We start from the raw sequence: 26,345 nt of genomic DNA, 5'->3' as shown, positions 1-26,345 counted from the left end.
AATGACAGAAGGGTGTCGTTTCCTCTGATCGATTGTGACAATAATCACATCAGTGTGCGACAAGAGGAACAATATTACCAAGTCAAACAGCAGAGTGTTGAAACCATAAACGGGTCTCAGTAAAATCATGCATGCAAAGCTCCACAATAAATGAGCTCCTAACAGCTCCTTCAGCTTTTGTCCCTTCATGTTGTTGTTTTGATCCACGGTTCATTCCCGTTTCTTCAAAAACTCTGCGTCAACACAGGAATGCAAAAAACTCCCTTCACCTGTGCCTGTTTCACTGCTTACAAACATGTGTCCACATTCACCGAGAGGCAACCCTGCAGTCAAGCTGCCTTTAAGACGGAAAAGTTGAATTGTGTCAGATTGTGGAGGCGTACCTAATAAAGAGGCCACTGAGCGTATGCAAAAAATGGATGAAGCACTCCTACGTAAAATCTGTATTTTTGCTAAAAACCTGGCTGTTGCTGTCGAGTTAAGTGATGAGGGGAAACTTTAGACTGTCTGTCTGATTGATAAGAAGCTCTTGGCTGCTTACGTCACAGACGATGCCATTGACAGGTCACATGGCTGAGGAGTGACGGCGGCTTCGCTGGTGAGGAGGAGGAGGAGGAGGAGTGTAGCTGGTACTCACATTGATGACCGCGGGTACGTTTCAGTGAGCAGGTGTGTGGCTTTCTTGCACTAGAAAAACAAGACAAAAAGTTCATAAGTGAATCTGCTCATGACTCAGGTGATATTTTCACAAATAAAAAGACAACTGACAAGAAATTCAAAGGTGCTGTTCAACAACATGCCAAAGTGTGATTACTGTGTGTATTTGGTTATTTTTCTGTAAGCAGGATGTTGTTTGAGTTGTTCACTTCATATTTGCTTCATTTCCTTCCTTCTTTCTGTCAGTAATTTAATTATCAGCTTTGTTATCCAACAAGGCAAGCAGGTAGGCCCCAGGATAGCATTGGCAACGTATGACCCGCCTTACTCTGCCTATGGCTTCCCCTGATATTTTCACCCAACCAACCAATTAAGGCAACACCGAGTAGTAGCCAATCAGAAGCAGAGTAAGGTGGGTCGTGCCTCTGCCATCCTAGGAATAAATAATTGCAGCACACTACTAAACGGTGCGCATCAGAGGGGATGTGTAGGTGGGTATACGCCGCGTACCCTGCGCTTCACTACTGACTGTCTGTTACAGCAAGTGCAATTAAGTACTGTAGGAGAGAACATGCATCTCCACACCTCCAGTGTCTAGAGCCCCTTCTCGCAATCACACAAGCAATTCTTTGAGACCGACAAATCTGGAACAATGAAAGAGTAAAATAGTTTATTGTATCTGTAAAAATCAACAGAAGGCACACATATAGTATCTGAGGGTCGACTCACACCAGTGTCAGTAATCTTTCGCCAGCATGCTCCATCTCCCCCATTCATACCACCATGTGATCATATAGCAAAATATACAGTACCGTGACAACCACTTTCTTTCTGCAGGACTCAAAGGGTACAAGTCAATCCACCTCGGGGAGGCTGAAATTGATGGAGTACATTAGCAGGCTAAACACTGCAGCTCGTAGTACAACATAAAGCAAATGCAGCCTTTTGAAAAAATATATTCATATATAATTATACACCTCTTCTACACATTGAAGCAAATCAACTATACAAAATGCAGAAAACTATCTCAGTACAACAACCGGTGAGACATTTGTAAGAAAGTCCATGCTTATTATTAGCGTTTTAGTGGCAGTGTTACAGAATCAAAAATAGGAGTAATACCTTTGTCATAAAACAGTTTAGGAAAAATAATGCCAAAAATATTAGCTTTGAAAACAAGTACACAAAAAAAAAACACATTTCAATATACATGTTTATAGGAGGACAACGACGTCTGGAAAATACAAGTGTGTCCCTTTCGAGCAGTATAAGGCTTACTCAAAAAATGATGAGAAGTACATTTTTAAAGGAGTGCCATGGCTTTGAGATACTTTTTGGTTGAAATACAGATCCCAGAGTTCACGTGCACGGGGACCACAGGGACGCTACTGAATTACAACTGAGCAGTTGAGACACTGTGACCAAAAAAAAATAATAAAATAAAAATAAAAAAATCAGTCATTTTGAGAATAAAATTTAAATATTGACAAAAAAAAGTGATGATTTTTTTAAAAAAAATCCCCAATCTTTTCTGTGATATACATAATGCGGGTAGACAATGGGAAAATCTCAAACACCACTCAGTAACTCTGGTTCCTCCTATTTAAAAAGTCTGTCTGTTTAAAAGGTGGAGTCTAGTACGGGTAGCCGTCAGGGAAAGCCAGTCCCTGGATGCACTGCTCCCCTCCTTCAGCCAGGTACGGACCCTCCTCCTCCTCGCTGGGAGGCAAGACGGCGTCCGGGTCGGCCTTCAGGGTCAGCCTCTGGTTGTCGGGGAAAGCCATGGAGAAAAGCGCCTCGGGGTTGCATACAAACTTGTAGACATACCTTTCCCCGGCCACCTGTGGGATGAGCCAGTGACAGACATGAATGATTAACCATTTGAGCATTTTCATGGAAATTTCAGCTACAAGATCGGTTCCTACCAGTGGATCTGACTTATCTATGCCCTCCCATCATCACACCACCGTGGGCACAATGCATCATTTTTTACCTCTAATGATGTAGAAGAGGTGATCCAGCAGCTAAGCTCCGCCACCTGCTTCCACAGAACTTTTCAAATGTGTATTTCACTGTCCGACACATGAAGCACTGAAGAATGCAAATAGTTCTGTACCAGCAGGGCTCTTCCCCTCTTCCCTCAGGCAGGCCATAATTACACCATGCACCATAATAGCAGTTCCAAATATAAAAAGAAAATCCTTGAAAAGAAATATGAAATCCAAATTTCATACAAAATTTGTCTGCCTTTACCTTCTGCATGATGCCCTTCTCGTAGTAGTATCTCAGTGAGCGGCTCAGCTTGTCGTAGTTCATGGCCGGTCGATTCTTTTGGATGCCCCAGAGCCGAGCCACCTGAGCACCAGACAGGAGGAAAAAAAAAAAAATCCAGCTAGGTTCATATCAAAGTTGGTCTTTTTTCATGTAATGTCATAGCCAGATGCTGACGTCCAACACTGATCAGTCCATAAACCTACAGCTGCATCAGGATGAAATCCCGCACTTTTAAAATGGAGCTGCGTGGGGTTCGGAGATGACTCACCTCTTCGGGATCGATCAGTTTAAATTCCATGTTTCGGCCCGTCCAGACAATCAGGTGTCCATTGGCCGGGTTGTCCAGCAGCGTGAGCAGGAACTGCCAGAGCTGCAGGGAGCCGCGGCGCTGGTACGGCAGACCCTCCTGCTTCACTTTACCTGCTGCAGAGTCAAACAGGACACAATGAGGACGTCTCTCACTGAAAACAGGCAGAACTAAGTCTGAGCTTCCTTTAAAGCTCTAAGTCACGCTGTCGACACGCAGTCTTACCTTCCAGTCTTTCTGGCACAACGCAAGTGTCGTCATAGTACAAGTGTGGCTCTCTGTCATGGCTGAACCCTGTGAAGTGAAAAATAAAATGCTATCAGACAAGCTGATGTGTGTTTGACTGACAAACATGATGGAAAAAAAAGTGCACACACAAACTCACCGACACTGTTATTCTGATACAAAACCGAAGACTTTCCGAATGACGGCGACTGGTAGGTCTGGACCTCTGGAACACACAAAGAAAGCCATCATGAGCAAAGTTTTGCTGCTGATGTGATTGATTCATTGGAATCTCCATTAGGTGGCAGTGTGACACAGACTAAAAATACTGCGCGACAGCGTGAAGAACCACAAAAAGTCAATCTCGGCCTTAGGCGTAGTCCTGTTTGTCTAAGCACTGCGGGGCACATGAATGCACGCCTGCATGGGTAAGTTGTGGCCTGTTCAAAGGTTATTTAACCTCCAATGGAGGCAAGTTAACATGCATTAGTCAACTACAACTGACCACACAGTCAAATGTTAGACTGACTTTTATGAGACATTTTTCATGATGATTGTTTCTGCACATTGTCACAACCTGCATCATTTATGAGCTTCATACATTTAAACAACCTCCTTTAACTTTGAGAAAAAAGTAGTGCAGCGCTGTCTGAGGCGCTCACAGTATAACCTCTCTCCCCCTCCTCTTGCGCTGTGCGCAGGTCGGCAGTGTGTAGATGTGTGTCGTGTGGAGGACAGGACGCTGCAGGAGTGGGAGTTCAGTTGTAGGGAGGTATACAGAGAACCTACAGAGCATCTAGAACCTTAGTAGAAGCTGAGTGGTCACTGATTCTCTTGTTGCTGATAAACCTCCACCCCCACCACCATGACTACCAATAGAAAACAATAATCCAGATCGCATATTCTTTACTGAATATCAGACACACTGATGATCATCCTTAAAAGTTATATATTAATTCAATAATTTCCCCAAATGTATCAATTGTAAATAGATGACAGATCAAGATGACACACACACACCTGACTCAAAGCCAAAGTCTCTTGGCTCTTGTTTGATGTTGATGTGGTTGAAGGTGGTTTGGGGCTGGGCCAGACCTGGACCAGGTGGCCCTGGATCTGGGTACCGCGGATCCAGCAGCTCCTGCTTGAAACCCCCGGGGCCGCGGGGAACCATTGGCTCCGAAAGGTGACGCTGGTACAGTGGCCGCCCATCCCGGCTCGAGGGCTGGTACGGTGCGTTCACTGTTTTCTCCAGAGGGAGGAAAGACAAGCAGGGCTCTGACAGCTGCCGCTGAAACCTGAAGCGTGGACGAACACAAGAGGAGGTTTGAGGGTTTGAACTGACTCCAGCTGAAATCACTGAAAGTATTAATGAGAACTCACCTTTGCTCTGTGCTGATAGGTCCACCGGGGCAGCCAATGGGAGGATGTGGCAGAACAAACTGCTGGCTTTGGTTGGTCTGTGGGAGGCTGCGGTGGTGGGAGGGGCTCGGGGCAGGAATGTGGCTTTGGGGGCAGTTATTGGTCAGATGGGGGGCGGGAGGGTGTAACTGCCTCTGTTTGGGTGCAGGTCCAGGTGGATGGGTGGAGCCACACTGTACTGGTGTGGGAGTCAGAGCTTTGACCCCAGCTGGCTTGTTGTCGCAGGCACTGAGGAGAGAAGAGGACACAGGAAGGAGCCGGTCAGTCCCTGCACATGAAGTGACAGAGTGTCAGCATGTCACGCACCGATTTTCTACCTGTAACTGTAAAGGCACATGTCAGCGTGAGGTGTTCTGCAGGGAGACAGGTCTTCAGACGGGCTGGGCTCTCGCTTCACTTTGCTGACAGGGAGTCCATGAAGCATCACTGCAAACACACACACACACTCGTGTTTGAGCAGAAGAAAGACAGCCTCCTATTTGATCTCAGCAATCCCGGAATCCGCAGGTTGTCATGGGCACGCAGCATTGACGCCAATGTGCCCATCCACAGCGCAATCGTCACATTTATTGTGAGCACCGGGACTCATTCTGTTGAGGCAGCGATCAAGCAGCAATAAATACATGCATAAATAAATACACGTGATTGGAAAGCAGCACTAAAAGTGCCATTTCCCCCGACCCAGGGCTTATCTGTACCATCATTATTTTTAAGGGACAGATAGAGTCACAGGAAGTTCTTTTATTGTCATTATTTATAGCCATCATTTCCTCTGCCGTATGACTGCTATCATTTAACTGACACAGACCCACTGCGAGCATGTGTGAGGCCCTATGCTGCATTAGCAGTCACATTGAACACTGTAAACACAATTGTCTTCACACCACTGGCCCTGGATACGAACATTGATTGTGCTTGTTCACACTTTATCTGCTGCCCACATGAAGGTTGGGTGGAACCGCAGACCGGAGGGAAAAAATGCACAAAGCCAATAACATCACCGTCGCTCCATGAAGGCATCACGTGTTTTTCCACTCACCTCATTTCCATTTTATCCTACTTTACATTTCTACTAAGGGGAATATGATCTTTCCTTTGTACCTTCTTCCTCCACGACATTTATCTGACAGCTATGTTACTTCACAGATTAAGATCTTACATGCAAAACACGTGATCTGTGAATAAAGTATGATTCATTATCGTTCATCGTTGGTGCTCGTCTTTTCATGGGATTTACTGAGTCAGAGCGTTCAAATGACGGCCATTAGGACATTGAGGCATGAATAAAGAATGTGTGTTATTCCACGACATGTCTGCGCCCCGTAGTACAACCCTTTATGAATATTAGAGGAGAAGCAGCTACTCACAGTTATTGGATTGGAAATCCGGAACAAACTGCTCGTCATCGGGGACCTGAGCTGTCAGAGGGGAAAAGACACAATATTACGGTGACTCATCAAATCTTCACCCTTGAATCTCCTATCAGTGCATTCTCAGAGCGACGTATTGGGATTTAGTGCTTCATATGTCTTCATTTCCTTCAACACTGCCTGTTGAAGGGGCGTGACCACACATCTTAAAATCTGAGGAGTGCACACAGAGTTCAGTGGTTGTAGTGCATGATGTTTGCAGATCTCACCTTCTGCGATCCAGATTTCCTGGAGCTGGCTCAGATCTTGAAAGAGCTCTGCAAGACAGTTATGAAACTATATTAAAAAAGGCACCTCTGATTCACGCTTTCTTCAAACTCGCAGTTAACTGAGTGCACACACTGAGCAGAGCTGCGTGTCCTGATCACATAAAGACAATAATGGATGCTTTGTTTAAAAATATCAAGTGTTATTATGCGTCCAGTATTTGGCCCAATTAAAGGCCAAATGTCACCAAACGCCTCAAATCACAAGCTGCCTCGAGGATGCCGTGACGAGCCTACCTTCTGTGTCCTGAGCCAGCTCTGTGTCCATGAACTTCCTCTTCCGGTCGCTGAGACATCTCTCTGCTTCCGCTACGGGACATTTCTGGAAGTGTAACAACAACACTGCTGAGCGAACATAAATTGTAAACCCAAACACCGTCACTTCGAGATCAGCCTCACACACAGGATGTTAAATGCATGTTTCAAACTCACCTTCTCGGGGACCACAAAAGGGACCTGCTGATCATAAAAGCCGTCCATGTTGCAGGAGGCTTCACCCTGGAATAAAGAGCACAGCAGTCAGGGAAAAATATTTACTACTCCATACTCCATCCATATCACTATCATCCATTTCCTGTATCTTGGTGTGTTTGTGTTTTTTCTAACCTCCATGACCCCACAGCTGGGTTTACAGTGGCTATAAAAACCTTCTCTTCAATGGCAGCGTTATGCAAGCTCCTGTAAGTTAATCTCACATGAATAGGAGCTGCAGGAGGAAGAATCCTTCAAAGGCTTTTGAATGGGGGATGCTACTCTTGAAGATAAACAGAAAACAGCTGTACAGTCTCATAAAATGTGACGCCTTATTCCTTTCCTTCTGTCTGGCAGCACTGTGGTGACCTTACAGCGTATTTCATTAGCGGGACATCAGTAATCATTCATGCATGCATTTCTTCGTTTTCATGTCACAAAATCTTAACACATGAACATAAAAACCACCACAGCGAGTACTAAAACATGACACAATGCACTGCTGAAGCATGGGTGGACGTGAAAGGTCAAAGTACATGAGGATAAGTGAAGGAATAGTAATAAAATAAATAGGTATATCATTAATTAAAAAATTATAACGTCATTTGAAACCTTATTCCAAAGCTCTAAATAGTGATACAGACTTTTCTGTGTGTGTTTTGTTTACCTTCAGTTACTCACTTAGCATAGTTACCATCGAGGAAGTGACATGAATAACATGGGTAAAAATGTGGTGAATTTAAATTATTAAATTATGGTCCAGCAAGATTTGAGTTTAACGACTGTAATTATTCCTGCTAGGTTAATCAAACTAAAATCAGTGCAGTGTGTGGGTTTATTACGATATGAGCAAACACATACAGGTCTCAAAAAACAGGAAGCCATAATTACGAGAAATTACTCTTTTCGAAGTCAGCGGACTTCCGTAGGTAAACAACACTTCTCGCCACAGCAGCTTTTGTCTAAAGAAGAGCGTGTAAAGAACAAGCGACAGCTCATTTTTACGTTTGGTAAATTTCCTGTGACATAAACACAACATTAAACCATGTGGTCGACTCATATTAGTGCGGGTTTCAAACTGGTCGGCTGTGCTGACAATAAAAGACTACAGCAGTAAAAATGAGGGATTTGTGAATGGAGTTCGGCGTGACGCACGTGAGGGAACAGTACGCATCGTGGGACCTCCTTGTTTTTCTCAATGAAGTGCAACTTGATCCTCGGAGAGGGGGGGGTGAGGGTGCGGGGGGGGTGGGGGGGTGGGTTGAGAAGTTAGCCACAGAGCACAGAGTAAGATTCACGATGCTAACAGACGGACGGACAGATCGCTGTGCAAAGCTGACAGATGTGGGGAAAATGGACGCAATGTTGCCTGTGATATTCAGAAAATGGCGTTCGTCTCCAAACAGATATCAGCACCCCGCACTGCCGCCAACACACCGCGACGCTGCGGCTGGCGTTTAACACAAAGCCCACGCATATGCGACTATTTTTGTTAAAATGATCGAATAATAATGCAGGACTCACTTGACAAGTGAAGTTTCTTGGCGGTGTGAAGAATTAACTCGACGAGACTTCCTCCCCTACATCCCCTGCAGCTCCTCGAATAAAAACTCGGCTATGGATTTTTCTCAATGAGGAGCTCAAATCAGTGGGGCTAACGCGAGCCTTTTGCTGCTCTCCTATTGGCCAGAACACAAAGTCAGTCAAAGGGCCAACCAATCGTCTTTAAGACTGCTGTGACGTTCGTCCCTGTGTTTTTTATGAATGGCTGGGTTTCATTCATGGATCCACAGATCTCTTAAAGGGCCAGAGCTGCCAATTCATTAAATAAGAAGGTAAATAAATGAGTTAACAAACACATCCACATTAACTTCTCAGCTCTAAATGTAAACAAACAAATAAAATAATGGTAAAAATAGCTATAAACTGGTTCAGCTCATGTAATGTTATTTGTAACTACTGAATTCTAACTTTTACATCCAAAAAGACAGTTTATATTTATGAATTATGGCATTCATTATGGAATCTGATTTGTTGCTTTTAGACCATCACTCATTGGTCATAGACATGGATTTGCAAAAATGCTTTGCCATAATTATAATAATGACCACGATGACATCAGTGACACTTGCAGAGGACACTTGCAGTACTATATTTATTTTCATCTACATATGGAGCCCAGATCCAGATCCATGCTATTAGAATTAAATATCTATTATTATAAGTAACATTAATATTATGAATAGGATTATTTACTATCATTACTAACACTCATAACATCAATCATCATCTATTTCCATAATCAATTCTTAGTTTAAGTAATTTATGGGGGAAAAAAATACCAAAAAATATACATATATATATTCTCCATCTTCAGCTTGTCAAAAGTGATGATCTCCTGCTTTTTGCCCACTCTGTGTCAAGATAACACAACAGTATTTTGTTTTTTCACTGTTGGGTGAACAGAACAAGACATTTGAGGATGTCACTTCTCACAGTCTTTAAATTATATTCAAATACAGTAAAACAGGAAGAAAAATTGGCTAACGAAGCTGCGTTATCCCTCCAAGTTTCATCATTCATTGAGTAACAGACAGAAAGATTTCGAGGGTCGACATACACACCTTTTGACGAGAGGTTGTCGAGTGACAATCAGGTGCTGTAGCTACATCCACAAACTGTTCCCCTGTGTGATTTCCTTGATACATGCAAATCACTTTAGACAATCATTTATTAAATACATTCAAAGGGCACATGCCTATCTTTGTTTGAGAGGAACAAGTTCAAACCTCTTCTCTGAGGGATTTAGAAATGCATTATGGGAGATGTAATTGATAACTTAAGGTTTGCTTCTACTTATAAACACAAGTTAAAGTACACAATCCAGGATAGGTGAACAGGTATTGACTGACAGAGTACACAACATCCCAATGTGACAACATGGCTGTTTTTCTGGTTATTCATTGAATGTTCTTGATGACAAGATATGAAATTAAATCCATCCAGTAATTTCTGGAGCCTCAGCACATGTTTTGTGAGAGGCAGACATCATGTCATAACATTTCTCCTGGAAAATATGAGAACACTGGTGATGTTTCAGAGAATCTGAGGAGAATGTTTCCAGAAAATGACATCGAACAGGATACTTTTGTTGACGTGCAGAAATATTATATTACCTCTCACAATATGCACACACGCAGTTTTGTAGCTGTTACATGTTTGATAGATTTAAAATGGAGGACCACGAGAAGCATGACCGCTTCAAAGTCCATTCATCTCAGTGGGTGGCGGAGCAGTTTCTCCCCTTTTAATTCGACTTTGTTCTCTTTCCACTTCATTACCAGTCGCTCCAGAGGGTTCACAGTGTCACCTGATCATGTGTGAAATTGGGGTATTTAGTGCTTTTATAGGCCCGCAGTGAGGTTTTCATACAGTACCCCTTTGATAATTGATGGCTCTTGAAGGAATGAGATGTACAGCATACAAACACTGCAGTTATCAACACTTTGTTCCTTGCTGAACACTGTAATTGCACAATACCATCCCTGCAGAGAAATAATGAAGAAAACAGTGATGTGAGCAAATGAACCTATGATACAGTGTCCTTTAACATCCTGAACTTACAGTGACCTTCACTAACGATACATTCAATGATCCTTTCAGTCACGAAGCCTTAATACTGTGCAGGAAAGCTTAAAGTGGATGTCTGATTGATTCACAGAAACTTTCAATCATCCACATCTGACTTGACATGATATCTGATTGAAGCTAATTCAGATTCATGACTGCACTCCTCAATCATCAAAAAATAAAGTCAGATTCTCAAAATAGAAAGGCGCGTGTTTGATTTGTTCATTAAAAGACAGCCAGCAGAGTAAACCACCTGCTGCCTCTCTTAAACCATCATTTCAAACATGGTTTCAAGTGTTACTTTATTTGCAGTGAGTGCTGGAAACCTCATTGGCTTTTCAAAGTAAAAGTCCAGTGTTATGACTTCAGACTCAATGACCTGTCCAGGTGGATGTTTTTTTTTTTTTTTTTTTTCTTTTGCACGGTGCAGTGACTGTTTGTGTTCTACTTAGAATCTGCTTGATCAGCGTTGGGGGATGCCAGAACAGATCTGTGCGTGATAAAAGTTCCAGTTCAAACATCAGCTGAGCTCAGCAGCTCTGTTACTGATTTGCAGCCTCTCCTGTTTGCTCGGCCGTCACGTGGGTCTGACTGTGTTCATATCACATCAGTGATTTTTATTCTTCCGTTTTGGCAGATCAACAAGCATTGATATAATGTAACACATCCTGTGTCAGGAATTAGACTTAGGTACAGAGGAAATCTGTTTCTTATCAAATGCACCAGCAGGTTGTGTTTATGAGTCTTTCTTTTGGTCCTTATTGTAGATTGATTAGCTTATTAGCTGTATCTTCTTTTGCTTTCACTTCATTTACTTGTTCTTTTATTAATTACAATACTAAATATGATACAATGTTTTTGTTTATGTTTTTTTTTGCGAACAATTATTTATTGCATTTCATAAAGGGTTCACACAGCAATAATGCAAAGTTACAGCACAAGTTACAGCTCTCCAGTACATGATGTCAACAAATTATTAGGGAGCATTAATGCACACTATCTGATGAATTGAAGTTACAAACTGTAGGACAATATGTCATAATCTAACAGAGAGAAAGCAGAATTTTTACTGAAAGTCTTGATATCAATACTCAATACTAAATCATGTTTATATGAATCTTGACGAAGTCGATTTGATAACATACTGATAAAATTTGTTTGTTTCTTCAGCATCTTTTCATTGATCTCTGTGTTTTCCTTCTGAGCTTCCGTACAGAGTCAAAAACATGCTCTTCTATTCTGCCCTGTGTAATAAAGCTCTAACACCACTAGGTGACTCTTGTGCCTACATGCTGCATCCTTTGGATCATACCACTTCCCTTGTTACTATGAGTAGTTTGTACAGATCACATGTGTATGAAGTTAGTTCTAACTAATAGCTTTTTTAAAGGTTGATATATAATTTACTAATACTTTCGAGATCAGTCATGAGCCATTAATTAGAACAATCTTTAGCTGATGAGTCATCCATATTCAAGCCACGAAATAAAGTCATCAACTCCACTGTCAGATGGATGTTGGATGTGGAAGATCTTCCACCATATCTGTGGTACAGTAGATGATTACAGTAGATGATTATCTGTCCAAAAGTGGCTGCAGCTGTCCAACACACTGCACTTTTGTTGTTGTTGTGTCTGTGCACCAGCTGGGTCGTGGATTTTGTTGGACTGCTCTGTTGTTTTTTCCTGCAGTCTCTGGCACAGGCTGCCATCTCAGAACAATAGCATGCTGGCATACCATGGGTCCTTGTTGGTGAATTCTCTTGAATCATCAGTGCAGCCTTTCTGTTACTGATGATCCAACATCCAGCTCACAATCAGGCACCTTTTGTCTACAACCACCATCAGGCTAAAATGTCTCTTTGACCATCAGAGGTTACTGTTTGTATAATTATGATTTGATTTATGCTGTCCCAAGAAATGACATCACTCCAATTCTGGTGCAGTTTGTGTGCTTTTATTTGCAGGTGAGTAAAGTTCAGGGTAGTGAGTGGCAGAAGGTGAGAAACAGGAGGTGATATAAGTTAAAGGTGCAGTCTACAAGTCCCAAACCCGTCTAATGGAACCTACAGACGGATGAAGGGCCCCCCACTCTGTGTGCCGTCTGTATTCGCCCTTCTCCAGCAGGTACTGGCGTCCCCTGTAGTTTGGTTGCTCATAGAAGACCCAGATGCCTTCCTGGATTTGAGCTGAATGGACGTCCCGGTAGGGCCAGCGGTCCAGCAGGTTGGGCACGTCGTCGCTGAACTCAATCATCTGGCCGCTGAAGTCAGGATGTTCGTAGATGCGGATCCTGTGTCGGTTGGGAGGCTTGAACATTAAACAACCAAAATGTCAGATGTTCATTAGTGAGATTAGAGGTGCTGGTTGGTTGGATTTTTAACCTTTGGAGAGAGCCAGATTAGCTGTTTCCCCCCCTCTTTATGCTTTTTGCATTTACTCTGGCTCTGAAGATTCCAGTACTTGATTCAGATGTTAATGCTCTGTCACATGTGCTGGAGAAGATACCTCTGTCTTTCAGTAAAGTTATGCCAACTTGAAATGGACTACACTAAACTGACACATCAAGCACAAGTCAAGGTTTCCTGACTTTACTAGTGACAATAAGAAACACTTAATTCATCTTGGCCTCATTAAATAAAAACATTACATTTGAAAAGATGAAGACAAAAAACATTGGAGTTATGAAGGCACTGCTTTATTTCTGTAGTTCCAGTTTTTCTACAGTGCAGTATGTTACACTATATGTATTTTAAACCTACACAGACCGTTTCTGTACTAAATTGAACAATACTAGCTCAGATTCTGCGTTACTCTTGAACCTCAAGCAGCAAATCCCAACTGAAAAAACAAGTTCTAAAGACTAAAACCTGGATGTTTTGTGACAGTTTAGACTGAAATATGTAACCAAACAGCATATTAGCATGTCATGTAAGTACAAGGGCATTACCCAAACAATTTGAACTTGGACATGACCCCAGAACATCAGCATTAGGAGATAACAAACTTTACAAACCAGCAAAAAGTCAGAATTTCTGTTCACATGTAGCTATGAAACAGCTTATATGAGTGATACAAACATGTTGAAGACTGGCTTTGTCTCACAAACTGTTTTCCCGGACTTACATGTCTGATGAGGCGACATGAGCGGATGGTGTCATTGAAGCCATTCCAGCTCTGGTAGTTGGGGTACTCCCCTCTCATGAGGACGTACTGGTAGCCGACGTAATGGGGTCTCTCATAGATGACCCAGGCCCCGCACTCCACCCGGATGGAGTTACAGCGGCTGATGTGGGAGCTGAGCTCAGGACAGTCACTGCTGCATTCATAGTAATGACCCTGGAAGTTCTTGTCCTCAAAGAAGAAGATCTGCAACCGGGGCTCTGAATTAGACTGCTACATTGACTACCAGAGGACTGCAACCGCTTTCAGTGTTACTTCATATGCTAACTACACTACTATTAAATGGTCAATGGACTGTATTTATTTACTTTTCTAGTCTGCATTCACCCATTCGCCCCAACACCAATTTGGGGTTCAGTGTCTCGGTCAAGGGTACTTCGACATGTAGACTGCTGAGGCCACCGACCTCCTGATAAATGGATGACCGCAATCCACTCAGCCACATAACTCTAGTTTATCACAGCTCTGGGCTTCTTTTCATACTGTCATATCCATCGCTACTATCATTAATGACACCACAATCACCAAAATATATATTTGCTGACATCGGGATCAACAACGAGACAACAAAGTCTGACAGGGCAAGAAACAGTTAGACAGGTTATAAGCAAGCCAGCAATCTATCCAGATGATCCAATGTCAGTACAGTAGGTCGAATTTGAAGCAGGCAGCCAATCTGTAATATATGGACGACGTTTACAGCATGCAACTGCTCATTTTTCTTGTCCCATTGAACGTCTTTTGATGCCATAACGTCAGATGTTGTGTTTTCAGCATGCTATGCTGCCCCAGTTTTGAAACATTTGGCCAATTAGCTCATTTTGGCCTAATTAAACAAAGTCTCTGAACAGGAGCAGCAAAAAATGAGGCAGTGCTTTAAGTCTGTATAGCTCTTTAGATTATATATACAAGAACTTGCTGTTAAATGACACCACCATCAACCTGATTCTTGGAGTACATTTAGAAACAATCCATCAGACAGTATGAAGTGCATCATGGTATCACTGTACTGAACAGTCACAGTACTCACCTTTCCCGTGCGCTCCATAATCAGCTTATGTTCTTCCTTTCCCAATAAAATTAAAGCCCCTCATTTGCAGTGCATCACTGATGCTCCACCTTCATATAAAGCCTGATGAAATGCAGTGCCAGTAGAATTATTGTCATTCAAATGAGCTCTCCACTAACTTTGGTACATTAGCTGATGCTGCAATTGCAGTAGTGCAGTGTCTGATTGCTCTCGTGTTGATGCAGAAAATTTGAGTGTATTAAATAATGTTGGTTGTTTTGTTTCTTAGTGGAGATTCTGCTCTGTTTTACTGCTTCATGCTGTAATATTGTGTCTCGTGTGCAGTGCTGTATGCAATATCTGTGTAGTTTTTGTAGCATATACTTTCAGACCCTGATAATTACAATTTGCACCAATTTAAAACCACATCAGCTTATTATAAGCTCATATTATTTGTTGTTGTGATTTGAACTATTTACAGTATTACCAGACCTATAAATGCATCTAAAAGATATAGCCAGGTGCAGTATGTGCATATTAGCAGTATGGAGAATGTACACAAACTGAGATAAAATGGTTGCATTTAAAAAATATATATATTTCATGATAATGAAAACAAATGGATTAAAGTGCAATTGTTAATGAGATCTGTGTTTTCTGTTGTTTCAGCTGTGTTGGTTTTTTGGTTTATGTAAAATCATACCAATCCTATTTAACGCTATTTGCGAGTGCATCAAATTACCAACAACATTACTGAACATCCAAGTATGCATTATGTAAATGTGCCTGTATTTAAGTGGCAAACTAAATGTGTTTAAAGTCTGAAAGACTTTAAATATGTGACATCAAATTTGTGATATTATGCAGATTTTTTGTGAAAAAGATGAAGATGGCACATAAGTAACTCACTTCGTATAATGACTTTATTTTTCAAGGTTCAGGCTCTTTGCTCTTTTCTGATTTTCATGGCTAGTGTTCCTTCACCCGGCGAATGGATCCAACAGTGGGCTGCACGCCCCCCCACTCAGTGGACCGCCTGTACATGCCCCTCTCCAGCAGGTACTGGCGCCCCCTGTAATTGGGATGCTCATAGAAGACCCAGGCACCGTCGAAAACCTTGCAGGAGTGGACTTCTCGGCTGTGCCAGCGCTCCTGGAAAGCAGGCATGTTGTCTGCCACCTCCATCGACTGACCCTCAAAATTTGGCCTCTCCCAAACCTTCAGCCTCCACAAATTCCCCACCTGGAGGAAAGAAATAAAGGACACTGAACGTTTTCTGCTATTAAAGCTTGTCGAAGGAAAACTGTATCCATTATTGGTTTCTGATTCCTGTTTTGAGCTGAAGGGAAGAGCTGAGTGACATTACAGATGACAAAAACTTACTCACTTCTTCCAGCTTTCAGCTAGATCTCATGGTTTTCATCAGCAGATGAGTTCAATGTTACAACCACCCATTATGACTTGACATGATGTAGTGATTACAGAATTAAAACATAACAATCATAGACTACAATACTGTGACACGCTTTGGAAAATAGTTGTACATGATTTACAGGAAATGTCTGGTCTGGCATTATTTATCTCTTTTGACTTACATTCCTGATGATGCGACAGGATCTGATGGTGTCGTTGATGCCCAGCCAGCGCTGGTAGTCTGGATACTCTCCCGGGTTCAGCACATACTGGTAGCCCATGTAGTTTGGTCTCTCATAGATGACCCAGAATCCTCCCTCCACCCTGATGGAGTTGCAGCGGCTGAGGTACGAGTGCAGGTCGCTGGAGTCACTGTCGCACTCATGGAACCGACCCTGGAAGTTTCTGTCCTCGTAGAAGGTGATCTGAAACGAGAATAAAAACAGACTTTAAAATAGGATTGTCAACTGTGAAGTGGCTTTATAAAAGCTACACGTTTTATATACACGCACATAGTCTTAACATTAAATATGTGGCACTAAATGTGTGTAATCTACCTTCTCCATAGTTAATCAATAGCTTTGCTGTGATATAAAACATTTCAGCAGCCACTTCCAATATTCTCTTTATACAGACCAAGAACAATAAAACTAAGCACATGGTTTGCTTTGTGTGAACTGGATTATTCAATCAGAGGTTCAAATATTTATCCAGGCTTATCACATTGTTCCAAAGCAGTGAATCCCTAAACAATGCAAATGCAAAGTGCAAAGCAGCCCAAAGCTACTGGATGCAGCAAAGCGTGCTGACAAAAACAAGGCCACTGCAGGACATCTGGTTTGATATGAAACGCTTTGAGCTGAGTCAGTGACACCGCAGGAAGGCAGGAAGGCACCAGATACTTTACAGGAGAGGGGGACACACACCACAGAACTTATTCATATTAAACAATGTGCATGCATGGCCTTGGACATAGCAGTTGGACAAAAAAATCTGAACTCATGTTTCGCTTACAGCTACAATGGACATGGTGTTATTCTCCAGCAAAACGACAAATCCTCTGAACGAAATGACACGTTTAGTTGCAGCCAAATCTGATGTGAATTTCTGAGCTGACACCACCATAAGGTTCGGTTCAGTGCCGGGAACAATCGTGAACATTGCAGACATAGTGCCAAAGTCTTATTGACATGATAGCATTACGCAGTAGCTGTAGACTTGTCTGCTGCACATTCCTGATGCCAGTCTCCCATTGCACCTCATCCAAAAGGGGCTCTATTGAGCTGAGATCTGGTGACTGTGGAGGCTGTTTGAGTACAGAGAACTTGTCATGTTCAAGAAACCAGAGATGATGTGAGCTTTGTGACATGGCATGTTATCCTGCTGGGAGTCACCATTAGAAGATGGATGCCCTGTTTCATGAAGGGATGGACATGGCCAGTGACAATACCCAAATCAGGTGCATATCCTTGGATTATCTCTCCTTTCCCCATTACCTGAATGCCCCACCCAACCACACAGTTCCCTCATCGGCCACTAACTTGCCATATCACTTGCTTTGTTCTCTGCCAGATCTTTAAGTTGCAGTGTGCTTCATGTCTTGCTTTCTAGACTCAGTATCATCGTCTTCTGTTGTTCCTGCCAGTAGTTTCCTATATAGACCTTGCCTGTTTATTGAAGCATTATCTGCACTTTGTCATATTTCTTTGCCCTTCTGGACCTTCTTCTCTGGTTTTTACCATCCCATAAGCCCTCGTACCTCATTGCGTGAATAGAATCACTGACCTGCATTAGCTCTGCCTCAGGCATCTGCATTTGGGTCCTATCATCAAATATGACAGTCAGCAGTTTCTGAAATACTCAAACCAGCCCAACAACCATGTCACATTCAAAGTCACTTAAATCACCTTTCTTGTCCATTACACGTCTCTGCTGGAGCCAATGACCATGTCTTGCTGGTTCGAAGGATTTATGTATATTTAAAATTTAAACTGATCCCAGAACAGGTTTATCACAGGAATGTTATTCTTTCCAGTTACAGTAAAATGTTTCCATGTTCACATGCTTGCAAGAACAGTGTTGTTGGCTGCAGGGGAATCGTGTGAAGATGAAGTCAGAGTCAATGATTCCACTGATTTCCTCTCTGGTGAAAGTTATACAAAGCATGGAAATGAAGTGCAGAGGACAAGTTCAGACTCATCAAACAATGACGATGAGATATGTCATCATCTTCACGATTTAATTATCTTTATTAGGCAGACCTTCACCTTTCTCCTTTGTCATTTTCCGTTCGTCTCATTTTGAGTTTGGAGACTGAACATTTGAAGCATGTGTTATAAGTTGGGGACATGGAGTTAAAAGGTATGGGTGTATGACAGCTTTCAGGATGGGTCTCATGAAAGAAGCTACTGAGTTGCATTATGGGAGGCCTGAAATTCAGGATATCTCGGCCCCTGTTGATTTGATTTCGATCTCAACTTTATGGAAAACTACCCCTTGAAGTTGTGATTGTGAGAAAACAATGTCAGTGTTTAATATCCCAAATTAGTCGAATTAAACTATGAAATAATATATGCTGTATTTAAAATTTCATTTTCCAGTAATTGCAAACCAGTGGTTGACACATTTCAAGAAAATCCATAAGAACGATCAGATCAGGGTTTGCTTCTCATTTATTGGTGGTGTTATGTCAGTGTAGGTATCTGGAAAGGTCTTTCACTTTCTGATCAAAGCTAAAGCTGAGGTAGAGTTAAAACTCTGTGATCCTGCGGAAGGAACCAACACCAGGCGAGGACGCCCCCCAGTCGCTGTGCTGGCGGTACTCGCCCCGCTCCAGGAGGTACTGGTGCCCCCTGTAGTTGGGGAGGTCGTAGAGTACCCAGGCGCCATCAGTCACCACACAGGAGTAGGCCTCACGTAGCTTGTAGGTGTCATAGACTGAAGGACAGTCCTCAGAGCACTCCACCATCTGCCCTTCAAAGTCAGGCCTTTCGTACAGCCTCAGCTTCCACGCGCTGCCATAAATCTAAAAACACAAGAAACAAAGCGTTCAAGATGGTAGCGGGCCAGAGCTATTTCTGGTCCAATGAGATGATCCCTTGTGACATTTCCAAGGCATATGCAACCCAAAAAACTACAAAACTTGCAGATTTTCACTTTAAACTCTTGGTTCAACCGGATTTATTACATTTATTCTGTATCTGATGATCGCTAATTGTTTAGCTAACATTTTAACCCACATATACAATAAGTTTGCTGTTGTCTCATTTTCCTTAGAATTATTCAAATGTGGCATGAGATTTTAAGCAGGTTCTTCTGAGTAAGTAAGTATTGTTATTATTTGGGGTCAGAAGCCCTAAAATGCTCTGTCGAGCTGGGGGTTACTGCAGAGCTGGGTGATAATTCTTTCTCGATTCTCTCTAAGAGACACCTTTGACACTACTCACTTGGTCCATTGTTAAGATAAGTACTGATTTCACATGTAGCCATGCGTTTTACCTTGAATTTTCCCCCTCATCTTGGCGAAAACCTGCAAATTGCTGCCAAATATGCTTGCTATTGTCAGCATGTTCAGTCTGTTTGCTGAAAAGGGTTCACAGAGCTCAGCCCTGTGCCGTGTTAAATTCCTGTGCTGCTGTTAGCTGCCCAAACACAATTTTGAAACATGACGCGTAAAACCTAAAATCCTCCACTGTATTTGACAGAAATGTCTGAAGACACCTGAAGGAGGACTCTTACATTCTTTATGGCACGGCAGGATTTGACGTTTTCGCTGAAGGCCATCCACTGCTGGTTGTCGGCATACTCTCCGGGGCTGAGGATGTACTGGAAACCCTTGTAGCTGGGTCTCTCATAGATCACCCACACGCCGCTCTCCACCCTGATGGAGTTGCAGCGGCTGAAGTATGTGTGCAGGTCGGCACAGTCGCTGCTACAGTTGTAGCAGCGGCCCTGGAATTTCTTCTCCTCAAAGAATGTGATCTGTGGCAAAGGTAAGAGGAAAAAGTTCAGTTACACACTGTGAACATTTTATTTTGAACATGGTTGTCTCAAAATGAGCAGGTTATATCTTACCTTCCCCATTTGGATCCACTGTAAACCTCATTCTTTGCTGCAGCCCCATCAAAGTATTTATCGATAAACAAAATGTGCAGAGTGTGGCAAGTCTTTGATACCCAAATGAGGTAGATTTACATATCAGCAAAATGGCTTGGTGCTGTTTGATTTGCCTTTGTTCCAGTCTGATGATGACTCGGTATCAAACGCATGCTGGAACAGTGAAGGCAGAGAGGCAGTGATGGAGAGAAGTGATTTGGCAATGTTAGATTAGCTCCTGTATTTTCATGACATCTGCAAATGACCTGAATGATCATCTAACTGGAATAAAACTTGGCTTTTACTGTTTTTTATTTTTCATTAATTCGTACCCTGAATGTAACTAGCTGAGCTTCAGGCAGTTGGTTCTGCTTTAGATACATGTTTTACAGATGTATTTACAGATGTAAATACCTGTGATTTAATGTGAATTTGTAAAATGTTTCTTACTTTTTTGTTCATTCTCTTCTCATGTTCTGACATTCAGAGCTGGTTGTTCACTGTAACCCTAATATTTCTCTGTTGTCTGGCAAAAAATATGTTCATCATGGCTTTAAAATGTGCACATCTACTGGAATTTCAGCGTTACTCCTTTCATAGTTCAATGAGATTTTCCAAAAACGTATTTATTTGCCAAAAGCATATTGATTAATTTCAGAAATGGTTTGACTTTTAACGAACTCCCACATTTCGGTTTTGCACCAGATTTGCTTTGGTGTTTTTTTGCATTTGAAGCACAGCAGGTAACGTGTGGGGGTCAGGAGGTGCTGTATGTAGTCGAAACCATTTGGCTGTGACAAATGAATTTGGCAGCAAAGGTGCAAACATTTCCCAAACAATTCAACTGATAATCCCTGTGAGCCTATAGCAGAGGATATGTGACAAGTTTAAAGCAGCAGGTGAATGGGGAGTTTTCAATTAACACATGTAACGCATGCGGGAGCAACATGGCATTTTCTTCCAGGAGTAAGTAGATAGTTTGATTCTACTTATTGTGTCATGAATTTATTGTTCTCAACAACAATACTAAGTCCACATCTGTGGACTGTATCTTTGCCACTTTTTGCATGTATATAAATGCTCAATTTGTTCAGGAATTAAATGAGAGATTTTCTGGAATGACTAAATAAACATGCTTGAAGATGAGTTCTTAACCTTTAATGAACCAAACCCAACGATTGCTGCAACATTTTATCCCCCTGCTTTTGTTTCTTCTTCTTCTATGTTTTTTTGGCTTGGTATCAGTAACTTGTTCACTGCCCTCTGCATTAATGGACAGACATGGTTGGATTTTTACCGTCTCGGGCCAGTTTGGCTCAGCACAGTGTGCCTAAACTTACGCCAAGTCTTCGAGTTGCAATCAGTGAATCAGTGCAATCAGTGAACATTGGGAACACCTGTTGGTGTGTTCCAGTGCTTATGGGAAACTCATTTGAGAGTCAGCTGCTGATCCTTTCACTAACTTCCTGTTTGCTCACTGTTGCTCCTGATTTTCTAACAACGAAACTTTTCATACCTCACTCTCAAACACTGAAAGTCCGAGCTTCCATAAATACATCAGCAAAGACACATTTTCAGAACTGTTCCTGGCTTCGAATGCTTTACCATTTTGATAACATGCTGACATGAAGTCACAGATTAAAAAAGTGATTATTTTACCATGGAATGACAGGCAGGAATCAGAAACATTGGATTTCAGCTTGCTTTATTTTTTCCAGGCAGCGCATTGAGAGTTTGAATTAACAGGAGTCCATGATGCGTCTGATGGAGCTGAACCTCATCATGTTGCTCATCCCCATGTCTCTAAGGTTCCTGTACTCTCCTGGCCTGAGGTACAGCATCCTGCCTCTGTAGTTGGGCTGCTCAAACATCAGCCAGTGGCCGTCCATCACGTTGCAGGATTGGCAGTCGGACATGCGCAAACGGTCCATCATGTTGTCACAGTCGTCCGTCAGCTCGTGCATCTGGCCTCCGAAGTTCTCCCTCTCGTAGATCCTCATTCGGAAGGGTCCCCTGTGCTGTGGGTGAAGAAACATCAAATTCACTCATTGTCAAGAAAACAACCCCTTTTTTTTTTTGAATAATCATTCTTTTATCACAAGAAAACAGCTGCAATGACATGAATAATGGTTACTAAAAAGGTATTGCACCATTATTGGCCTGTGTACTGGTGATGTTGGAATAGGTTTGGGATGTGAACAAACTGAAACTGAGACTAACTGACAACTGAGGTCAAGGTCCACCTACTAGCTTTTCCAGGAGCTTTCAACCGTATCCCACAGACTTCCTCGGTGAGTGTAGCCTGCTTTAAGTTTAGTACATGAGAAGGTTCCACTTGCTGAAGAAGGCAGTGAGATACGGTCAAATGCTAGTAAGTGGACCTTGACTTTATAAGATTTGATCACAGACCTGTTTTCAAGGTTTGGGGTGGAGATCAATACATATTCAGATATTTGTAGTGATTCATGTATTTGGTCATTTTACCAATTTGTGCTGCCAACCAGTAGAAATGCTGCCTTTAATGTGTTCACAATTAAATGAACAGTGATTGGGAGTCCAACATGGAGTATAGTGTCTTTTTAGCTAAGTCAAATTACAGAATCCCTATATGGCAGATTAAAAATGGCAATGTAAATTATTTACTGGAAGTCATTTTAGATGTGTCATGAAAGCACCAGTCTGTCAGTATGATCAAGAATCAGAACCTCTCTTGTAGTTTCTGGTTTAATTCAGGCTTAATGCAGATGAGCGTGCTAAACAAATCCACCTACCATGGGGATCATGCGACTGGACCTGATGCAGTCGCTCATGCTCATTCCCATCAGGCGCTGGTTGTCTGGATATTCGCCCCTCCTCACCAGCATTTGGTGGCCCATGAAGTTGGGCTTCTCATAGACCATGAAGAGGCCGCTCTCCACCCTGCAGGAGTTACATCTGCTCAAGTAGGAGGTGAGCTCGGGACAGTCATTGCTGGTCTCATAGGAGCGACCCTGGAAGTTCCGGTCCTCATAGAATATGATCTGCAAAGAACAATGAGAACACTGTGAAAAAGTGGAAAACAGGATATCTTGTCTTAAGGCTGTTTTGACTTTTTCATTTACATTTTGCCTGTGAATTTTCATTTTAAATGTTTCTCATATTAATTGTGCCTCAGATGATTTGAAAGTTTCACTTACCCTCCCCATGGTCATGGTATTTGTGAGCTAATCTCAGATGTACAGCTTCAACATCGACCCTTTTCCCTTTTTATACATTACACAGCCATAGTATTTCCACATGGCTTGTGCTGAAACCTTTGAGTCATCACTCTATATTGTGGCACAGGGCAGCACTATAGGGTGGCAGACTTTACTGTATGTCAGAATCTGCAATAGTTATTGTGAACTGAATATTGGGTTTTATGCTGGCTTCCAGCAGCTTCAACTACTTACAATCATGTGTCTTCTGTAAAAATCTATATGGTGTGAATATAAGATATGTTGATATATGAGACTGAACTTTATATAACACTAAAGGCATTTAACAAATGGAAGGACATGCTCCACTAAACTCTCTTTGACCTTTTGAAAGGTAAAAATACAATTCATATAATGTTATTTGAGAAATGTTTTGCTTCTGTTGTGACCTGACGTGACCTCTCAAAACTACATTCAACATACAATAATAACTATTGAGGTGTGCTGTAAAAAAATGAATGCAGGCCCACGTGAACCTCGTGATGAGTCATGATGTTTCATACAAAGGTGTGCAAGGTGGTCTGTGGCTGATTCTATATAAAAGTGGAGCTGCGTTGGCATCGTTTGTAAAAACTAAAACCGTCACCATGGGCAGGGTACTGATTTGTCATATGTTTGTATAATGTTGAAGAGTCTGGTGCTGTAGAAGTAGTAATAAATTGACTGATAGCTTACAGATGCAGTATGATGCCATGCAAGGGTTCTTAATAGGATTAGAAATGCATTGTTCCACAGAAACAGAAACTCTTTTTCATCTAAATAATAAATCTTCCAAGTGTCCTGCTCTTGACTATTGTCATCTAACCACTGTAAGTTTCCTGTTTGTGTTTTGCTGCAGATTATTTTCTATGAGGAAAGGAACTTCCAGGGTCGGTCCTATGAATGCAGCACTGACTGCTCCGACATCCACATGCACCTGAACCGCTGCAACTCCTGCAGGGTGGAACATGGGTGCTTCGTGGTGTACGACCGCCCCAACTTCATGGGCAATCAGGTCTTCTTGAGGAGGGGGGAGTACTCCGATTTCCAGCGCATGGGGAGCATGATGGGCATGATGGGCATGGCGACGATGGATAATATTCGCTCTTGTCGCATGATCCCCATGGTAAGATGTTTGGTAGCTGCTGTGGCTCAGCGGTTCTTCTCAGACTTGAGGCGTCCCAAGTTTGAATTAGCGACCTGTTTGGATCTCATGCTGTATATTCTGTATTATGTTATGTGACTTAGAAAGTAAATTGCCTGTGATCGACTGGCATTCTAGAAATCTTGGTGGACTGATGTCATGTCTTGTCTTCCTCCAACAGCACAGGGGACAGTTCAGGATGAGGATCTATGAAAGGGAGAACTTCGGAGGCCAGACGCATGAGCTGATGGACGACTGTGAGTCTCTCCAGGATCGTTACTTTATGTCCGACTGCCAGTCTTGCAATGTGATGGATGGCCACTGGTTGATGTTCGAGCAGCCCAACTACAGAGGCCGCATGATATATGTGAGGCCAGGAGAGTACAGAAACCTCCGAGAGATGGGTATGAGCAACATGACAAGAATCAGCTCTATCAGACGCATCATGGATATGTGCTGATTGTCGTTCATTAAGAACAAAACTGTGCGTCAAAAATAAAAATCTGATTTGAAGTGTCCCTCTTGCTTTTTGCAGTTTTCTTACTATGGAGTAAAATGACATGTTTTGTAACATATCAGTGGTGCAAGTTCAGAGTTCAGAGGGAAGCACTGACATTTTGATTCCTAAATAAAGTCAGTGATTGAATATCTTCCGTGAGAACTGAGAGCAGCCAATCATTCTTCCACACTAGTTAACTTTATGTTGAATTACTACGTAGTATTATGCACATATCATGTAAATCTCAAGACCCTGAACATTTTCCCACCATTATTGCAGCTGCTTATTCAGTACCAGCTAACTGAAGTGAACTATTTAGACTATACTTTGTAAACATCCATTATAAATCAATAAATGAGCCACGGAGTTCATGTAATGGTTCACATTTGACCACATACTTTGACTGTGGGAAAATGTATTATGTAATATTATTATTGATACTATTAAAGGAGCTAAAATGCTCAATTTGTCAATGAAAGATCATGTGGTTAAATTCAAAAGGTTTGGTCCCCACAAAGCTGACATTTGGGTACCAGAGGAAGCTCACCGACTTAAAATAGAAAGGTTTCATCCTCCTCCGAGTCGAAAATATCCCAACTATCTGCCAATTACATTTTGACTTTATGGTGACAGAGGAGGAAATATAAGCAGGACAAAAAAAATACTGAGATTCTTCTTCCAGGAACAAATGAGATGTTGTTTTGCACAAAAGTGTTGCATGAACAGGTTTGACATAGAGCACGTCATCAGTACTGATCTGTGTGCGTGACCTTAAAGAGAGACTATGTAATTGCAGGATAATCGAATGAGCATGTTTCCTCATGAGGTACGCTCTGTTCAACTTCTGTGTCAAAGCCATTTAAAGGTTTATTTGTAACATCAATTAGATTTAATGTTACTGTTGCAAACGTATGGATGAGCGATAAAGTCAGTGCATTGACTGAGTAACAGCTGCTACAAAGAAAAAGTTAGCCATCATAAGCTACTGGTCATAGCAGACCAAGTGAGGCTCCAGCAGCAAAATGTGAGCGTACTGAGCTGAGAAAGGTGTTTTATTTATTCAATTATTCATTTGCAAAAGGATTATGTCATTTCTTCCTTCAAAA

The 26,345-nt window shown here is 42.1% G+C and overlaps 6 protein-coding genes across 10 annotated transcripts; 1 reads left to right on the top strand and 5 right to left on the bottom strand.

Moving 5' to 3' along the window:
- Positions 1–1,312: 1,312 nt before the first annotated feature.
- On the bottom strand, positions 1,313–8,689 carry LOC143316258 (ETS translocation variant 5-like). 2 transcript variants are annotated; one of them, XM_076724126.1, is made up of 14 exons: positions 8,577–8,645; positions 7,954–8,014; positions 7,014–7,079; positions 6,819–6,903; positions 6,525–6,572; positions 6,253–6,303; positions 5,203–5,311; positions 4,847–5,113; positions 4,484–4,761; positions 3,624–3,689; positions 3,464–3,532; positions 3,200–3,354; positions 2,911–3,012; positions 1,313–2,498 (listed from the first exon to the last, which is right to left on the bottom strand). In XM_076724126.1, exons 3-14 carry the CDS (start codon positions 7,059–7,061, stop codon positions 2,292–2,294), a joined length of 1,485 nt encoding a protein of 494 aa, XP_076580241.1. In that variant the 5' UTR covers positions 7,062–7,079; positions 7,954–8,014; positions 8,577–8,645; the 3' UTR covers positions 1,313–2,291. The 2 variants fall into 2 exon arrangements, with proteins under 2 accessions (XP_076580241.1, XP_076580240.1); XM_076724125.1 differs by lacking the exon at positions 7,954–8,014 and having other exon boundaries at positions 8,577–8,689.
- Positions 8,690–12,718: 4,029 nt separating this feature from the next.
- LOC143315916 (gamma-crystallin M2-like) lies at positions 12,719–14,912 on the bottom strand. 2 transcript variants are annotated; one of them, XM_076723480.1, is made up of 3 exons: positions 14,895–14,912; positions 13,808–14,050; positions 12,719–12,991 (listed from the first exon to the last, which is right to left on the bottom strand). In XM_076723480.1, exons 1-3 carry the CDS (start codon positions 14,910–14,912, stop codon positions 12,719–12,721), a joined length of 534 nt encoding a protein of 177 aa, XP_076579595.1. The 2 variants fall into 2 exon arrangements, with proteins under 2 accessions (XP_076579595.1, XP_076579596.1); XM_076723481.1 differs by lacking the exon at positions 14,895–14,912 and adding an exon at positions 14,601–14,615 and having other exon boundaries at positions 12,719–12,974; positions 13,791–14,050.
- Positions 14,913–15,188: 276 nt separating this feature from the next.
- LOC143315920 (gamma-crystallin M3-like) lies at positions 15,189–25,200 on the top strand. 2 transcript variants are annotated; one of them, XM_076723485.1, is made up of 3 exons: positions 15,189–15,212; positions 24,456–24,722; positions 24,922–25,200. In XM_076723485.1, exons 2-3 carry the CDS (start codon positions 24,528–24,530, stop codon positions 25,198–25,200), a joined length of 474 nt encoding a protein of 157 aa, XP_076579600.1. In that variant the 5' UTR covers positions 15,189–15,212; positions 24,456–24,527. The 2 variants fall into 2 exon arrangements, with proteins under 2 accessions (XP_076579600.1, XP_076579599.1); XM_076723484.1 differs by lacking the exon at positions 15,189–15,212 and adding an exon at positions 24,175–24,213.
- LOC143315918 (gamma-crystallin S-1-like) lies at positions 15,843–16,852 on the bottom strand. The gene is made up of 3 exons (XM_076723483.1): positions 16,844–16,852; positions 16,469–16,711; positions 15,843–16,115 (listed from the first exon to the last, which is right to left on the bottom strand). The coding sequence occupies exons 1-3, from the start codon at positions 16,850–16,852 to the stop codon at positions 15,843–15,845; spliced, it is 525 nt and encodes a 174-aa protein (XP_076579598.1).
- LOC143315664 (gamma-crystallin S-like) lies at positions 19,036–20,554 on the bottom strand. Its single transcript, XM_076722989.1, has 3 exons — positions 20,516–20,554; positions 20,025–20,267; positions 19,036–19,311 (listed from the first exon to the last, which is right to left on the bottom strand). Exons 1-3 carry the CDS (start codon positions 20,552–20,554, stop codon positions 19,036–19,038), a joined length of 558 nt encoding a protein of 185 aa, XP_076579104.1.
- On the bottom strand, positions 22,121–23,572 carry LOC143316182 (gamma-crystallin M3-like). 2 transcript variants are annotated; one of them, XM_076723958.1, is made up of 4 exons: positions 23,558–23,566; positions 23,153–23,401; positions 22,717–22,719; positions 22,121–22,399 (listed from the first exon to the last, which is right to left on the bottom strand). In XM_076723958.1, exons 1-4 carry the CDS (start codon positions 23,564–23,566, stop codon positions 22,121–22,123), a joined length of 540 nt encoding a protein of 179 aa, XP_076580073.1. The 2 variants fall into 2 exon arrangements, with proteins under 2 accessions (XP_076580073.1, XP_076580072.1); XM_076723957.1 differs by lacking the exon at positions 22,717–22,719 and having other exon boundaries at positions 23,558–23,572.
- Positions 25,201–26,345: the final 1,145 nt, after the last annotated feature.

The sequence above is a fragment of the Chaetodon auriga genome, chromosome 23 (genome assembly GCF_051107435.1).
Source record: "Chaetodon auriga isolate fChaAug3 chromosome 23, fChaAug3.hap1, whole genome shotgun sequence".
Taxonomy (NCBI): Eukaryota; Metazoa; Chordata; class Actinopteri; order Chaetodontiformes; family Chaetodontidae; genus Chaetodon; species Chaetodon auriga.
The sequence above is the reverse complement of the archived record's forward strand: the minus strand, read 5'-3'. Positions and strand labels throughout refer to the sequence as shown.

What these genes read in the sequence shown, in the direction of transcription:
- LOC143316258 (XM_076724125.1), bottom strand. Translation starts at nt 7,061, where the DNA reads ATGGACGGCTTTTATGATCAGCAGGTCCCTTTTGTGGTCCCCGAGAAG. An exon ending in GGATTTCCAATCCAATAACT is followed by an intron (nt 5,312 to 6,252) that starts GTGAGTAGCTGC and finishes GTGTGTTTGCAG; the next exon opens with TGATGCTTCATGGACTCCCT. An exon ending in TGTGCCAGAAAGACTGGAAG is followed by an intron (nt 3,355 to 3,463) that starts GTAAGACTGCGT and finishes TTGACTCTGCAG; the next exon opens with CAGGTAAAGTGAAGCAGGAG.
- LOC143315916 (XM_076723480.1), bottom strand. An exon ending in CATGTCGCCTCATCAGACAT is followed by an intron (nt 12,992 to 13,807) that starts GTAAGTCCGGGA and finishes TTAATGTTCAAG; the next exon opens with CCTCCCAACCGACACAGGAT.
- LOC143315918 (XM_076723483.1), bottom strand. An exon ending in CCTGTCGCATCATCAGGAAT is followed by an intron (nt 16,116 to 16,468) that starts GTAAGTCAAAAG and finishes TCTTTCCTCCAG; the next exon opens with GTGGGGAATTTGTGGAGGCT.
- LOC143315664 (XM_076722989.1), bottom strand. Translation starts at nt 20,554, where the DNA reads ATGCGTTTGATACCGAGTCATCATCAGACTGGAACAAAG. An exon ending in ATCATCAGACTGGAACAAAG is followed by an intron (nt 20,268 to 20,515) that starts GCAAATCAAACA and finishes CCTTTGCCACAG; the next exon opens with ATCACATTCTTTGAGGAGAA. An exon ending in CCTGCCGTGCCATAAAGAAT is followed by an intron (nt 19,312 to 20,024) that starts GTAAGAGTCCTC and finishes TTGTGTTTTTAG; the next exon opens with ATTTATGGCAGCGCGTGGAA.
- LOC143316182 (XM_076723957.1), bottom strand. An exon ending in CCAGTCGCATGATCCCCATG is followed by an intron (nt 22,400 to 23,152) that starts GTAGGTGGATTT and finishes CTTCACCCACAG; the next exon opens with CACAGGGGACCCTTCCGAAT.
- LOC143315920 (XM_076723484.1), top strand. An exon ending in CTTGTCGCATGATCCCCATG is followed by an intron (nt 24,723 to 24,921) that starts GTAAGATGTTTG and finishes TTCCTCCAACAG; the next exon opens with CACAGGGGACAGTTCAGGAT.